Below are 15388 nucleotides of genomic sequence, written 5' to 3' on the forward strand. Positions count from 1 at the left end.
TGGGAAGGACTGAGATTAGACTGCAAGAGGGATTTTATTTACCTACTGATAGCTGTGATAAATGATCAACTTATAAAGAGGTGACATCCCTTTTGTTGATCTATAAGAATAACTACCTGGGGGACTCCCTGGTGGTGCAAGGAGTTAAGACACAACCTATGAAGCAATCTGCAGCCACTGCAACACAAGTTCGATCCCCTGCCAGGGAGCAATCCCCATGGCGTGGCAGACCTGTCCTGACTCGCCTGCTGCTCTCCTCAGCAGTGTATTTCAGTCAATCTGCTTGTTCTGTTCCCCGCTCTGTCTCTGGTGAATCCTCTTACCCCCCACACCTCTGACCTGTACCCCAGTTCTTGTATGCATAAATAAATAAATCTTAAAAAAAAAAAAAAAGAATAACTACCTGGCTAGGTGCCTCGTGCTCTCAGGCATTAGTTCACCAATTCCTACAGTGAGTGCTAATATCCCCATTTTACAGATGAAGAAACTGTACCCAGAGTTTGGGAAGCCATTTGCCCAATATTATTCAGCAAAGAAAATGGCAGTGTGAGAACTCTGGAGGTAGATTGTGTTGTGCCCAAGATCAGCAGACTCGGCGAGCATAGCCTCCAAGAATCCAAAGACAGCTGATGCAAATGCGAAAGGGAGTTTATTACAGGCTCGAGTCTGGGCTCACGGCACCTACCAACGCGGTGGCAGATAGCAAGAGCCCCGAACAGAGGAAGCAGCGGTCTATTATAGGGTCACAAGCGGCGCGAATTTTGAAAGAAGCTGGCAATTACTCATTGGCTACTACAAAGGCATTTTGGCATGCACGGTTATAGTTTCAAACTGATTGGACGGTTAGAGATGCTGTCCCATTTATGGATAGGACTGCCCTCATTGGCAGCTGGGGTGGTCTGCTTTTTCATCACCAAGTGGAGTGAGGGTTGTGACTATAGAAACTATCTCCGGAATGTGGCTGTACAAGGACTAACATATCAAGGTGGAGGATATACAAAATGGCGAAACCTTGGCTAAACTTGGTTCCACAGATTGGAAACCCAGTCAGGGCAGAACTCTGCCTCTTGGACCCCCACCTTCAGAAAGGGACTTCATAAGCCTGACATAGAGCCTCCTACATGTCTCTCTACAATTCTAGGGTTTAAAGCTGCGTCACCTGGGATATGCATATGGGTGCTGTCTGTCACCGGTTGCCATTGCCTGGGAGCGCCCAATGAGTTACAAAAAAGGCTTAAAAGCCATCAGAGCAGGGCCTCCCTGGTGGCACAGGGGTTAAAGTCTCAGCACTACCCAATCCCTAGCAAAGAGCCAACACACAGGGGATAGCAGACCTCTCCTGTCTCATCTGCTGCTCCCCTCAGCAGTGTATTTCACTGCTCCGCCTGTTCTGCTCCCCACTCTGTCTCTGGTGAATCCTCTCACTCCCCGCTTCTCTGGCCTACACCCTGCTTCCTATATGCATAAATAAATAAATGAATCTTTTTTAAAAAAAAGCTATCACAGCAGAAGTCCCTAGGGTCATTGTGCCATCAGGGCCAGAGCCCTTTTTCAAAAGGGGAAACGTCACGTGTGGGGTTCTCAGCCACAGTGGTAGGGGTGAAGGAGGCAGAAACTGCACAAGCATTGACATCTATTTTTGATATTGTAGTTCTCATGCTTGGGATTCCCAGAGTCATATCCCCATTTTTACAAATGAAAAAGTCAAGCCTCAGAAAGATATAAGCATACGAATCTTTGAGCAAGAAATATAAGCAGCCAAAAATCATGTGAAAAGGTGTGTCTGACTTCATCTGTGTTGAAGGATGACTTTGGGTGTGGGAAACAGGTGATCTCATATACTGTTCGTGGAGGGTGTAAATCTTGCAACCTCCTTAGTAAACAATCTGAAAATATCTATTGAAATCTTAAATTTGCATATCCTTTCACTCAGCAATAATGCACGTAGGGATTTATTCTACAAATTTGCTAAAAAATTAAGGATACTTAAATATCCTTAGGGATATTAGGGAATTAGTTAAATAAATTATGATACAATCCTTGTTGTGATATACTCTCCAGTCTTGAAAAGTGTACACCTCATGTCACATATAACTATCTCCATGATATCTTGATGTATAGTCAGTTGCAGAAAATACAGTGGGGTTCCATTTATGTAAAAATACACATGAAGCTGCCATGAAGGCATGTCCCGGGTAGTGAGATTTGGGGGGCTTTGGAGAAGGGGGTAATTTTTACTTTTATGTCATACACTTACACGTCACACACACACACACACACACACACACACACACACCCTTTTTTAAGAAAAGTTGCCCAAGTTTAAATAATTAGTAATTTGTGGAGTTGTGATTTAATTCAGCTGTATCTGACTTTTCCACTGCTCTCGATGCTCCTTCTTCTGGTCTCCTGAGTTACATGGAACAAATTCCTTCACATTTAGGTATTCCAGCCAAGGCTCCAGGTGAAGACTCATCCTTGCATGCTAGCCTCAACTAGCATACCAGTGGGTGAGCAAACCTTCTGACGATCCTAGGCCCTTTGAGTTTTCTGGCTGAAGCCTTAGACACGGCAGAGCAGATATAAGCCATCTATACTGTGTCCTATTGGAATTTCTGGCCCATAGAATCTGTGAGCATATAAATTAGTGTCTTTTACCATTGAATTTTGGGGTTAGTTACATAGCCATAGTAACTAACAATTCTCTACTAGAATGTAAATTTAACAAGAGCTGGGACGTTATGGAGCCCATCTTGGACCCCAGTGGTTAAACCCTGGAGCTGATATAGGGGGTAACACAAAGTAGCTGCTCAGTGAATATTTCTTCATTCTCTATCAAATAATCAATACAATTGGTCCTAGAGTATTTTTTTAAAAAAAGATTTATTTATTTATACAAGAACTGGGATACAGGCCAGAGGCGTGGGAGGGTGAAAGAATCACCAGAGACAGAGAGAGAGAGCAGAACACGCAGACGACCGAAAACACTGCTGAGGGGAGCAGCGGAATTGAACCCGTGCTGCAGAGGCTGCAGACAGCTTCACAGCACTGCACTCAGCCAGCTGCACCACCAGAGAGGCCCAGTCCTAGAGTGTTAAAGGCTGACAATGCCCCCTTGCAGTGCTTAATTACATTTTATTTTATTTTATTTTTTATTTTTTTTTTTAGGCATGCTTTATTTATTTGTTTGCTGGTTTGTTTGTTTGTTTTATGTTTATACATGCACTGGGTACAGTCAGAAGCGCGGGAGGGTGAGAGAATTCACCAGAGCCAGAGCGGGGAGCAGAGCAGGCAGAAGGACCGAAGTACACTGCTGAGGGGAGCAGCGGGCGGCAGGAGAGGTCTGCGCGCCATGCGGGACCCTCCTCAGGAGGCTGGGGAGCAGCCGGGGATCGAACCGGCGCCGCAGAGGCCGCGGGCAGCTTCGCAACCCAGCGCTCAACCGCTGCGCCACCGGGGAGACCCCTTAATTACATTTTAGAAGGTAAATACTGATCCCCAGGAATAGACCACAAGGTGGAGATTCAAGGCTTAAGGGTTGGGTGACAAAGAGGATCATGCATGCACACATGCATGTGTGTGTATGCATGCTTGAATTCCTGTCTGGTTATAGTGTCAGCAGTGGGCCACATTGACCTTGCACTGGCCATTTTGAGTATGACAGCCTTCAGTTCAGTCTCTATTTCCCAGGGCCTGGCAGTAATCGGGATGATCCAATACTCCCAAAGGGCAATTTGGATGCAGGCTCTGGTCTAAAAGACTACAAAGAGTTTTTTTGACAGAAAACAAGAAGAGCTGGTGCAGAGCATTTGCTTAATCTGACGCTTTTGAAGATTTATTTTTATTTATTTATGCATAGAAGAACTGGGGTGTAGGCCAGAGGTATGGGGGGCAGAGGACTCACCAGAGACAGAGTGGGGAGCAGAACAGGTATATTGACTGAAATACACTGCTGAGGGAAGCAGCAGGTGAGAAAGGAGAGGTCTACTGCACCACATGGTTATCTCCCTGGCTGGGGATCGAACTCATGCCATAGTGGCTGTGATAGTTTGATAGCCCTGTGACTTTAACCCCTGCACTACCAGGGAGACCCCAACCTGACACTTCTAAACCCCAATCCCTAGTGCAAGGGAATAAGAGGCCACAACTGCTTGCCCCCACTTACAGGCCTCTGTATGTGCTTTTCCTCTGCATGGGAAAGGCAGCCCATCTCCAGTGAGGCCTGCTTACCCGCTGCCTGTAATTCAGATTTCTGATGAGGTATCATCACCTCCATGACTCCTGCTCTCAACCCTACCATTCAGATTAGGACCCCTCCATGGTGCTACACAGCCCTCTCTGCTTATCCCTACCAAAAGCCTCACTTTCCTAACTGTAAAATAAAAAAAAAAAATAGTATCACCTCATAGTGTGGTTGGGAGGATTTAAATGCAGCAGGCTGAATCAGGGTTTAGTAAGCAATGATGATTGCTGGTTTTGTCACTGTAGGATTATAGTTTCTTATATATCATGGCCCTGCTTGATCATGAACACTGTAACTAAGTCTAATTCACTGTATCCCAAAATCCAGGCATGATGCTTAGAACACAGTGGATGCCCATTTATTCATTCATTGGGCAAATAAATATTGATCCAACACTTTCTATATGTCAGGCATAGCACAGGTGTTAAGTGCTCAGGAACTATTTGTTGAAAGAATAGCAGAAAACTGAGACACTTCTGATAAGATCACACTCCAATTCAGAGTGATGGTAGGATTCAGAATGTCTGCTCTTTTTCCCCAAGTATTCATTAAGTATTCTTTGGGTGGGTATTTCCCACCCTTTGCACTTTGATCTCCCTTCTCAAGCATACCTGAAGCAAACTGAAAGTCTTAGCTACAGAAGTGGACAAGTGTAGCTCAGTGGGCAAAAGGGTGGTGTCTGGAGAGAGACAGACCACATGGACTCTCGCTCTGTGGGCTTGGCCATGTTATTAAACCTCCCAGACTCATTTCCCTCATCTGTAGCAAGGAATCTGACAGTGGAGAGATAATTATCTATGTAAGATGAAGCAGAGCACCTGGCATACTTTGTAAGTTGCCAATAAATTAGATTATTAAAGTTCTTGAGAAGAGATAGGAGATGGAAGAATAAAAGATTATAAGTTGTGAGTAAAAACTATTATCTGGGGACCTCCCCAGTGGCACAGCAGGTTGAGTGCTGAGCTGTGAAGCTGTCTGCAGCCTGTGCAGCACGTGTTCAATTCCAACCAGGGAGATTGCCACATGTTGAAGCAGACCTCTCCTGCCTCGCCCACTGCTCCCCTCAACAGTGTCTTTGGTCCACCCATTGCTCCTCTCAGCAGTGTCTTTGGTCCATCTGCCTGTTCCGCTCCATGCTCTGTCTCTGGTGAATTCTCTTACCCTCCCGCGCCTCTGACCTGTACCCCAGTTCCTGTATAAATAAATAAATCTTTAAAAAACAAAACTTTATTATCTTTGTGTTTCTCTATAAGGTATTATTCAGGAGCAAGTGTGAGATACCATAACCAAGGGGCAGTTGTTCCACTGGATTGTTTCAGCATGGCCAGAGGTTAAAACATAGTGAAAGTCATGAGGATATCAGCTGAACTTTAGGATCAAATACTTTGTACCCTTGGATAGCACCAAGTACTCTCTCTATAACCTAGTTGGCTGAGCTATTTGGATATTTGTTTTTTAGCTGTTTTTTTTTTTTTTTTAGAAAATAAACTATTCTTGGGCCTCCCCGGTGGCGCAGCGGTTGAGCGCTGGGTTGCGAAGCTGCCCGCGGCCTCTGCGGCGCCGGTTCGATCCCCAGCTGCTCCCCAGCCACCGGAGGAGGATCCCACATGGTGCGCAGACCTCTCCTGCCACCCGCTGCTCCCCTCAGCAGTGTACTTCAGTCCTTCTGCCTGCTCTGCTCCCCACTCTGGCTCTGGTGAATTCTCTCACCCTCCCGCGCTTCTGACTGTACCCAGTGCATGTATAAACAAAACAAACAAACAAATATTAATAAATAAATAAATAAAAGCATGCCTCTATAAAAAAAAAATAAATAAATAAATAAAAAAAAAGAAAATAAACTATTCTTTTTTGAAAAGATTTTTATTTATTTATGCATATAAGAACTGGGGTACAAGCCAGAGGTGTAGGGGATGAGAGGATTCACCAGAGACAGTGGGTAACAGAACAGGCAGGCTGACTGAAATACACTGCTGAGGGGAGCAGCGGGTGAGTCAGGAGAGGACTATTGTGCCATGTGGGCAGCTCCCTGGCTGGGGATTGAACGCAAGCTGCAGTGGCTGTGGATAGCTTCATAGGCTGCGTCTTAACCCCTTGTGCCAGCAGGGAGGCTCTTATTTGGGTATATTTATGACGGTGGAATGCATAGTTATTGTAGCTAAACTGGAAAATTTGGGAAAATTTTATTTATTTTATTATTTTTTTGTGGGACCCTCACCGGCGGCTGGGCGCCGGGGAACGAACCAGCGCTGCAGAGGCTGCGGGCAGCCCCGCAGCCCAGCGCTTAACCACTGCGCCACCAGGGGAGGCACTTGGGAAAATTTTTTTTTTTTTAAAGATTTATTTTATTTTATTTTTATTTATTTATTTTATTTATTTATACAAGCACTGGGTACAGTCAGAAGCGCGGAAGGGTGAGAGAATTCACCAGAGCCAGAGCAGGGAGCAGAGCAGGCAGAAGGACCGAAGTACACTGCTGAGGGGAGCAGCGGGCGGCAGGAGAGGTCTGCGCGCCATGTGGGACCCTCCTCTGGTGGCCGGGGAGCAGCCGGGGATCGAACCGGTGCCGCAGAGGCTGCGGGCAGCTTTGCAACCCAGCGCTCAACTGCTGCGCCACAGGGGAGGCCCGGGAAAATATTTTTAATGTTTTTTTTTTAAACTTTTTTTTTTTTAAAGATTTATTTATTTATTTATACAAACACTGAGTACAGTCAGAAGCGCGGGATGGTGCGAGAATTCACCAGAGCCAGAGCAGGGAACAGAACAGGCAGACCGACAAAATACACTGCTGAGGGGAGCAGCAGGCAAGTCAGGAGAGTTCTGCTGCACCATGTGGATCACCACCGTGGTTGGGTGCTGCACCTCCCCCGACCGAACTCGTGCTGCAGTGGCTGTGGATAGCTTCATAGACTGCGTCTTAATCCCTTGAGCCACCAGGGAGGCCCCTGCTGATGTACTCTTATCCTGACCACAAGGTCCAAGGGAAACAGTGGTTGAGGACTCTGAGAAGTTACAACAGGACACCAGTCCCTATTTCACAGGGGCTGATCTTACAGACTTTTCTCAGGGGCAAAGGTTTGCAGGGAATGTTTTTTAAAATCCTGCTTTTTTCCAGAAGATTCATCATTATTCTTATCATAACTAATACTGATGAGCACTCCTTCAGACCAGGAACTTTACCTTTTGTTAATCTCAAACCCTCTGACTATGCTAACATCACTCCCCACACCCACTGGTTTTACTGCCCATACTTGATAATATGGGTCAATAGCAAAGTAGAGCTTGAACTCACTGACTGCAAAGCCCTGTTTCTAAGCCACTCTGTCACTGTTCCATGTGACCTCTCAGCACTGTTGACCTCAGGAAGGGAAGAAACACATGTGAACACACCATTTCCTTCTCCATTCTATTTAACCAAGGGGAAGTCCACATTTACACAATGGTATCTTCTCCAAGGAGACAGCAGGGTTAGTATTTCTCCAACTTTACAGGGCAACCCCAATGTGAAATGCGGTGGCCTGACTGTGGGTCCTCATCCGTGTGCTTAATTCGATTCCAAGTCAGGGAGCTACCCACATGACGCAGCAGACCTCTCTGGCTCGCCCACTGCTCCCCTCAGCAGTGTACTTCAGTCAATCTGCCAGTTCTGTTCCCCATTCTGTCTCTGGTGACTCCTCTCACCCCCCACACCTCTGGCCTGTACCCTAGTTCTTGTATGCATAAATAAATAATCTTTTTTTTTTTTAAAGATTTATTTATTTATTTATACAAGCACTGCATACAGTCAGAAGCACGGGAGGGTGAGAGAATTCACCAGAGCCAGAGCGGGGAGCAGAAAAGGCAGACTGAAAAGGTGTAGCAGGAGAGATCTGTCGCACCATGTGGGACCCTCGCTGGCGGCTGGGAATCGAACTGGCACTGCAGAGGCTGCGCCACCAGGGGAGGCCCATAAATAAATAAATGTTTTTTAAAAAAGGGATTTATAATGAAACTTAACCACAGGTATACACAAAAAGATTAAAAAAGGGGTTATTTACAAAAAGGGGAAATGAAGAAATAAATAATTTGGGGAGAGAGTTAAATTGGTGACTGTGTCTATCAGTTCCACTGATCTGGAACCCCAATAGCATGATAAAGCTGGCAAAAAAACAAAGGACCCCCAAGACCCACATGTCTGGTTATATACCAAACCTGGCTGCTTAACTCCACCCTCAGTTTCCAGCAATCCTCCCATCAATGGTGATGACATTATGGGATTTACAGTCCTTGGTGGTGTCTTGGATCTCTCTGGTCTAGGGTGGGTTTGGGATCCATAAAACTTATTTATGGAGATTGTTCAGGACTTTCTTTCCCCCCAACACTTCCTACTAAATTTTACCCGTCTACACTGGATTTAGACTGCAGTTCTATGACATAAAGCCTTGGAATACCATGGAGTATTTTTGTTTCCTTTTTTTTTAAAGATATTTTTTAAAGATTTATTTATTTATGCACACAAGAAGTGGTGAGAGGAGTCACCAGAGACAGAGTGGGAAGCAGAACAGGTAGGTGGATTGACTGAAATACACTGCTGAGGGGAGCAGTGGGTGAGGTAGGAGAGGTCTGCTGTGCCATGTGGGTAGCTCCTTGGCCGGGGATCGAACTCATGCTGTAGTGGCTGCGGCTAGCTTCATAGGTTGCGTCTTAATCCCTTGTGACACCAGGGAGGCCCTTTTTTAAGATTTTATTTATTTTTGCATAGAAGAACTGGGGTGTAGGCCAGAGGTGCAGGGGGTGGTGAGAGGATTTACCAGAGACATAATGGGGAGCAGAACAGGCGGATTAACTGAAATACAGTGCTAAGGAGAGCAGTGGGAAGACAGGAGAGGTCTGCTGCGCCATATGTGGGTTAGATCCCTGGCTAGGATTCGGACTTGGGCCTTTGGATGTGATAATGCTGAGATTTAATCCCTACGCCTCCAGGGAGACCCCTTGTTTGCTTTTTTAAGGGAGACTGCTTCTTACCTAACAATTTGTAAGTATAAAGGAGGGTTTCTCAAGTACCTCATTACTCATGAATTCATTCAACAAGTATCTTGGTTTGTCGGGTATGGGGGAGTTAGAGAACAAAAGAAATTTCATCTCTGGTTTCCATAAACTGAGAGTCTATTCCATGTAAAAGTTGTCCAACAATTACAATAAAGGATGACCAGTTTCTGATGGCGGGACTCTAATTAAGGGCAACTAACCAAGTGTGGGTAGTAAAGACTTCCTGAAACAGATGACTTTTAGGTTAAATTATTTTTTTTAAATTTTAGTCATTCCAGTGACCAGTGTGAAATGGATTTTATTGTGATTTTATTTTGCTTTTTCCTATTAACTAATAAATTCAAAAGTATTTGAAAATAAAACATTAGTCAAAGATAAATCACAGGAAATTTTGAACAGAAAGAAAATGGAAACAAAAAGTCAAATTGTGGAATATAGGAAAAACAGTGTACTTTTTTTAAAGATTTATTTATTTATTTATTTATGCATACAAGAACTGGGGTACAGGCCAGAGGTGTGGGGGGTGAGAGGATTCACCAGAGACAGAGTAGGGAGCAGAACAGGGGGACTGACTGAAATACATTGCTGAGGGGAGCAGCAGGCGAGACAGGAGAGGTCTGCTGTGCCATGTGGGTCACTTCTCTGGCTGGGGATTGAACTCATGCTGCAGTAGTTGAGGATAGCTTGATAGTGCTGACACTTCACCCTTTGTACCATCAGGGAGGCCCTGTATAGCAATATTTTTAATAGTAAAAATTAAATATTTGCCCAGTTAAATAAACATAAAACATTTATATAGAGAGTACTCAAATATAGAAGTGTTTATTGATACTGAAGAATTTGTGATCTATTATATATTTGAAAAAAATCACCAGATTTTAGATGCTCTCACCAACCACACACAAAACAAAGTGAGAAGATGAATGTTACTTATCTTGACTGTGGTAACTATTTCACTATGCTTATGACACCAAATCATCATGTTGTATGCCTTACATATGTGCAATTTTCAATTTTTAAAAAAGGTAGGTTACCATATTATATGGTGTGATCTTACATTTCTCAAAGAAAAATATGTATTTAAATATAATATAAAAAGACTGAGAGGACATAAATGTTAAGCGTGGTTAATTATTGAATGAGAGTATGGTTGACTTTTATATCCTTCTTTTGCTAATCTGTTTTGCTAATACCAAAAAAGTTCATAAGGAAAAAATTTTTCAAATCTGACCAATGGGCATTTTTGTGCCTCTCCCAATCACATTTCTTAGGAAGATCTGAGACTGTGGAAAGTTTCTCTTCACTTCCAATCTCAAACATACGCACCCTGGACCAGTGCAGTTTTTCCCTCCTTTGACTAATGGGCACCCTGGCAGCTGGTCCTTTTATTTCAACCTTCTCTGCTCAATAGGTGAGGTGTTAACCAATGTTGCTATGGAACTTTGTGTGACTTTTGGCAAGATCCTCCTTTTAGGAGTTTCATTTGTCTCCTTTCCAAATTCAGGAGTTAGAATGAACGTCTTCGAGGTCTCTTCCAGCTATAGGAAACATTTATAATAAAAAAAAAAACCCCAAAGTGGACTTGAGAATTTGGGCATCACTTTCCAGGAATATATTCCTTAGCATTCGCTGTCCCAGGTAAGGGTCCTCAGCCAGAGAAGCACTCTCCAGCCCAAGCCTGGTTCTGTCTGGAGTAGGGCTTCGCTCAGGTAAGTTGATCAGTGAATTAACGTTCTGCCTCCACCTTCTAAAAAACAATTCCAGGATGGGTTTTCTAGGCTTACCCCTCATGGTGATGTGGACCATAAAGTTGATTTTAAATACTGCGGCACACACTGTGCATGTTTTTTTTCTTAGGTAATTGAGAGTGCTTGTCTGTGACAACTCACCAGGTGGAGGGAGGTCTAAACACCTCTCCTACAACTAACTTGCCAAGCTGTCATCCAGCTGGGGTCTTGGTCTGCAAGGCTATGTCGGGGCTGCCCGCGGCATGCTCCAGGAACCACATTCCCGGCAGGTGCCAGGCGGTGGCGAGCCGGCTTCCAGACGGGATCTGACCTGACCCGCAACTTAAGGGCGGTCTCAGCTTTGCCACCGTGGAGCTGGGTGACCTTGGACAAATCCCTTCCTGCTTCAGGAACGTTGCAAGGGGAATAACTGCTCCTGCCCGGCCTATCTAGGCGAAGGGGACAATCAAGTGATATGGAAAACATTCACCTTTCAACTTTCATTGATCTTCAGTAACGTGCTCGGAAGGGCCAGGCAAAGGCCGCAGGGGTTGCGGCGTGCGAGCACCCGCGTTCCGCGTCACGGCTCTCGCGAGATTTCCTCCTTCTGCTTCGCGGCGTCATGCTCTCGGCGGCCGTGGCGGCGACGGCGACGGCGCGTAAGATACCACAGGGGCGGCCCGTATCCCTCCGCCGCCGGAGCGGCCCGGCCCTCCCCTCCCTCCCCTGGCCCGCCAATCCCGCGCCTCCCGACCTGCCCCTCGCCTGGGCCCACCCCGCGCTCCGGCGGCCCCACCCCGGCGGTGCCGCCCGCCCGCCCGCGCGTCCCTCGGTCCACCTGCAGCAGGCGGTCCCTCCGGCTGTCCGACCCAAAGGCGCCGGCCGAGTCCGAGGTCTGAGCTCTTGCTCCCCGGCGGAGGGATTCGCGGAGGCCGAGGAGGCGGTGCGAGCTTAGAAGTGGAGGCTGCTACGGCGGCGGCGGCTCGGGCGGCAGCGCATAAAGGGGCCGCCGCCGGGTGATGCGGTGACCGCTGCGGCAGGCTCAGGAGCCGAGTGGGCCCCGGCCCTCAGTCGGTCCCGCCGGACCCGCGCTCCGAACTCCCCATCTTCTTCGGTCTACCCGCGATCACCGAGGCGGCCTAGCGCCCCCTCGCCCCTTCCCCGTCCCTCCCCTGTCCCCGTCCCCGCCCCGGGGGCCGCCGCCACCCGCCTCCCACGATGGCTCTGAAGAGAATCCACAAGGTAAGGGGCCGACTGTGGGCACGGGCCGCTGGGCGGGCCAGCTGGGTGGGCTGCGGCCTGCACTTCTCGCCGTCGCGTCGGCCGGGCTCACGGCCTCCTCGGACCCGGCAGCCGGCGAAGCCCAGCTGGGCGGCCTTCACACCCCACTCCCAGTGATGGCGCCGGTAGAGGCCACGGCGCGCAGCCCGCGCTTAGGCCCGAGGTGCGCTCGCTCGCTCAGCCTTCCTCCTCGGCGGTCTTCCTAGGCCCCTCGTGGTATGGAGTCCCAGGGCCTCTTCCCGGCCTGGGACGGCTGCGCTTGAGGGCCATTGTCCGGCCAGGCCGGGGGGTGGGGGCTGGGGCGTTGGGCGGCCCGAACTACAGAGGTCGAAAGGGCTCCTTGCCCCATTTCTGTTCCCTCCCGACCCCCACCCCCCACCTGCCTGCTACCTCCACCGAACTGCCTGGTCTTGGGGCGCATATCTCTGGCAGAGGAAGGAAGCTGTTTTATCCGATCCACAAGTATTTCTTGAGTTCACTTACCTCTGGGCGGTCGCACACTTCTTTCTGCTCTACTGTCCAAAAACTGTTAGAGTAGGAAGTTCAGAAGGGAAAAAAACATGACTATTGAGGGAGGAGGGGAAGTAGGAACAGCGTTTTTATTCCTTAAGATTGCCAAATACTAAGTCTTCGGTTTTGCGGGAATGGACCTATTAGAAAAGCTGGTAAATTGCAAGGTTAGAGGAAGAAACTAGAACATTGAAAACCACTGGAGAAATTACACAAAGTTTTCTTTTACAGTATCTTCACATGGTGGATTTTTATGCTTACATTCGATATGTTCGGAAAGCTTCTGAATTGAGAAATGATTTGCTAATTTTTTCCATTAGAAGGTATTTCCTTGCCCTTTTTAGATGAGAGATTATTCATTTTCTTATATATAAGGAGGATTTCCTGATACTTCATTACAGTGTGAACTTTGCTTAAATTTTAGCCCCCCCCCCCCCCCACATTTCAAACTCTTAGTGTGTCTCACTATCTTAGAAGTAGGGAAAGCACCACTAGTGCCAGTTATTTTTGTTATATGTTTCACTTGGCTACTGGACTGTATTCAACTCTTAGTCTCTTAGTAAGAAGTAGATCCTGAGATTAGGCATCATGAATGATAATGAAGATTCGAGGAGAACCAGTTTTTACCTTTCCTTAAACTCAGTGGCAATGCAGATTGTTAGACGATTTTAATACCTCATCTCAGCAGTTGGTCCTCATTTCTTTCCTGATCAAAGACCTTTAATACAGTGGTTACTGTAAACTGGGTTAGATCCTTACCAACTACATTTCTAACAGTTGATAAAGGGCAGACTTTAGTGTAAATCTTATACTAAAATGAGGCAAATTATTTGTTAGAAGTTGTTTCAACCTTAAGCAAAGATCTCTTAAGGAACCCTTTGAGGGGCAGGAGCACCCTGAGAAGCAAATAATCAAGTAAAAATACTTGTGTATTTAAAGGATTTTTGGAGTTACTGGGTTCCCTTAGAGACTGAGAAGTTATCAATTTGATATTGTACCTGTAGAAGAGAATGTGTTCTTAAATATTTTCAAACGTGAAGAGGAATGAGTATATGTGATAGTTTGCAGATCAAGAACTGTAGCCTTTAATCACTTATAATTGATATGTGTATTATAGAGATTTCTTCAGAGAGAGAAACAGCACTCAAACATTTTGATCTAATATGCTAGCTCCTAGTTGTAGGGTTTTTTAAATTACTACATATTTTCTAGATTTTCCCTAAATTATGCCTTCATAAACATTTTAATAAGAAAAATCAGGTTTAGACAGTGACAGTTTGAACTTTTAAAACTACATGTTAATTTTCCCCCTCTGGTTTATAACCTAGAGCTCTTTTCAGAATGTGACTTAAAAATTATTTTTGTTGTAGTAGTCAGTAAGATTGTGAAAACAAAATGGATTCCCCCCCCCCAACTTTTTCTAGGACACCAATTTTAAGTTGAAATCAGATTTACTAGGTGTGGCTAAGACCATTCCTATTTATCTTCAACCCTAGTAATGTATTACAGTGGAATCCCCAAAATACTTACTGCTCTTAAGCCTTCCCAATTATAATTCTCTGAAAAAATAGTTCTACTTAAATGCTCTCTAAACTTTGGTTAATGTGAATTGCTGGGTCCTAATAGAATTTTGCTAAGAACAAATTTTGACATGTATCTTTTTAAATTGAGTTTCTTTGACAGAGTATTTTAAAATAGTGTTCTGTGGATTTGACAGTCCTTTAAATGCCGTGTTGTTTTTTTTTTTTGTTGTTTGTTTGTTTGTTTGTTTTTTGGGAAATGTTTGATGGACTTAATTTTCACAAACACATTGAGATCTCTTGACCGATGCTTTATTAATTAGTGTACCAAAGAGGGCCATTGTGAACATCCAGTGTAGTTGTATGTGGTGATGGGGACCCTCTGAAATTGTTTCTCTCTATACCAAATGGTCCCAGCCTGCAGTGTTTTGAGGTTCTCTGCTGACTTTGTAGGTCTTCAGCTTTGATTTTGATGTTTCAAGTGTCTGCCTCTAGCAGCACCACCCCCAACCCTTTTCCAGTTGGTTGCATCTCATCTGCTGTGGGCTGGGAAACAAGATCGCGGAGCTTATTAAAATTATGTCTAAAATAAGATCCAATAGGCTCTGAGTGAAGAAAGGGCTTCATGTGTTCTGTGAACTGTGTGGTCTCTTTAAGCTGATCTTTTTTGTGTGTTACTTCCTGTTTTTCTTCTTTAGTTTTGTTGTTCAGATGTAGGAAGCTTTTTGGTGCACTTCAGTATATAATGTTGAAATTTAGGGTGAAAGTCTTTATTCTTGGGAATGGTTAAAGACTGAACATCTTGATTTTCTTTTGAGGAGTTTAAGACAAAGTTAGGATACTAGAAATGCTTCTTTGAATAGTAATAGTACCTTCTACATTTTAATTGATAATCCTGCTAATTATAATTAATATTTTATATGCAAAATTTTAATATAGGATCATCACTTGATTTGTTTTATTTGTGATAGAGATTTTTGTGACTAACTCCTTTTAAAACTCCTCAAGATAAAATTCTCAGTAAAATAAAGATTTCAGACGCTAATGGCTTTAAATGACCAGGTGGGTAACCAAAATGA

The 15388-nt window shown here is 45.2% G+C and overlaps 1 protein-coding gene across 1 annotated transcript in view; it reads left to right on the forward strand.

Annotated features, from left to right (window-relative positions):
• Window positions 1-12216: 12216 nt before the first annotated feature.
• The window catches only part of UBE2D2 (ubiquitin conjugating enzyme E2 D2), a gene marked incomplete at both ends in the record, with an annotated part of 48076 nt that continues 44904 nt past the window's right edge, over window positions 12217-15388 (forward strand). Inside the window, one exon of the mRNA XM_084252130.1 lies at window positions 12217-12240. Within this exon, the coding sequence (XP_084108256.1) occupies window positions 12217-12240 (24 nt within the window). The remainder of the gene's footprint in view (window positions 12241-15388) is intronic.

Source organism: Talpa europaea (genome assembly GCF_964194135.1).
Source record: "Talpa europaea genome assembly, chromosome: 13".
Taxonomy (NCBI): domain Eukaryota; kingdom Metazoa; phylum Chordata; class Mammalia; order Eulipotyphla; family Talpidae; genus Talpa; species Talpa europaea.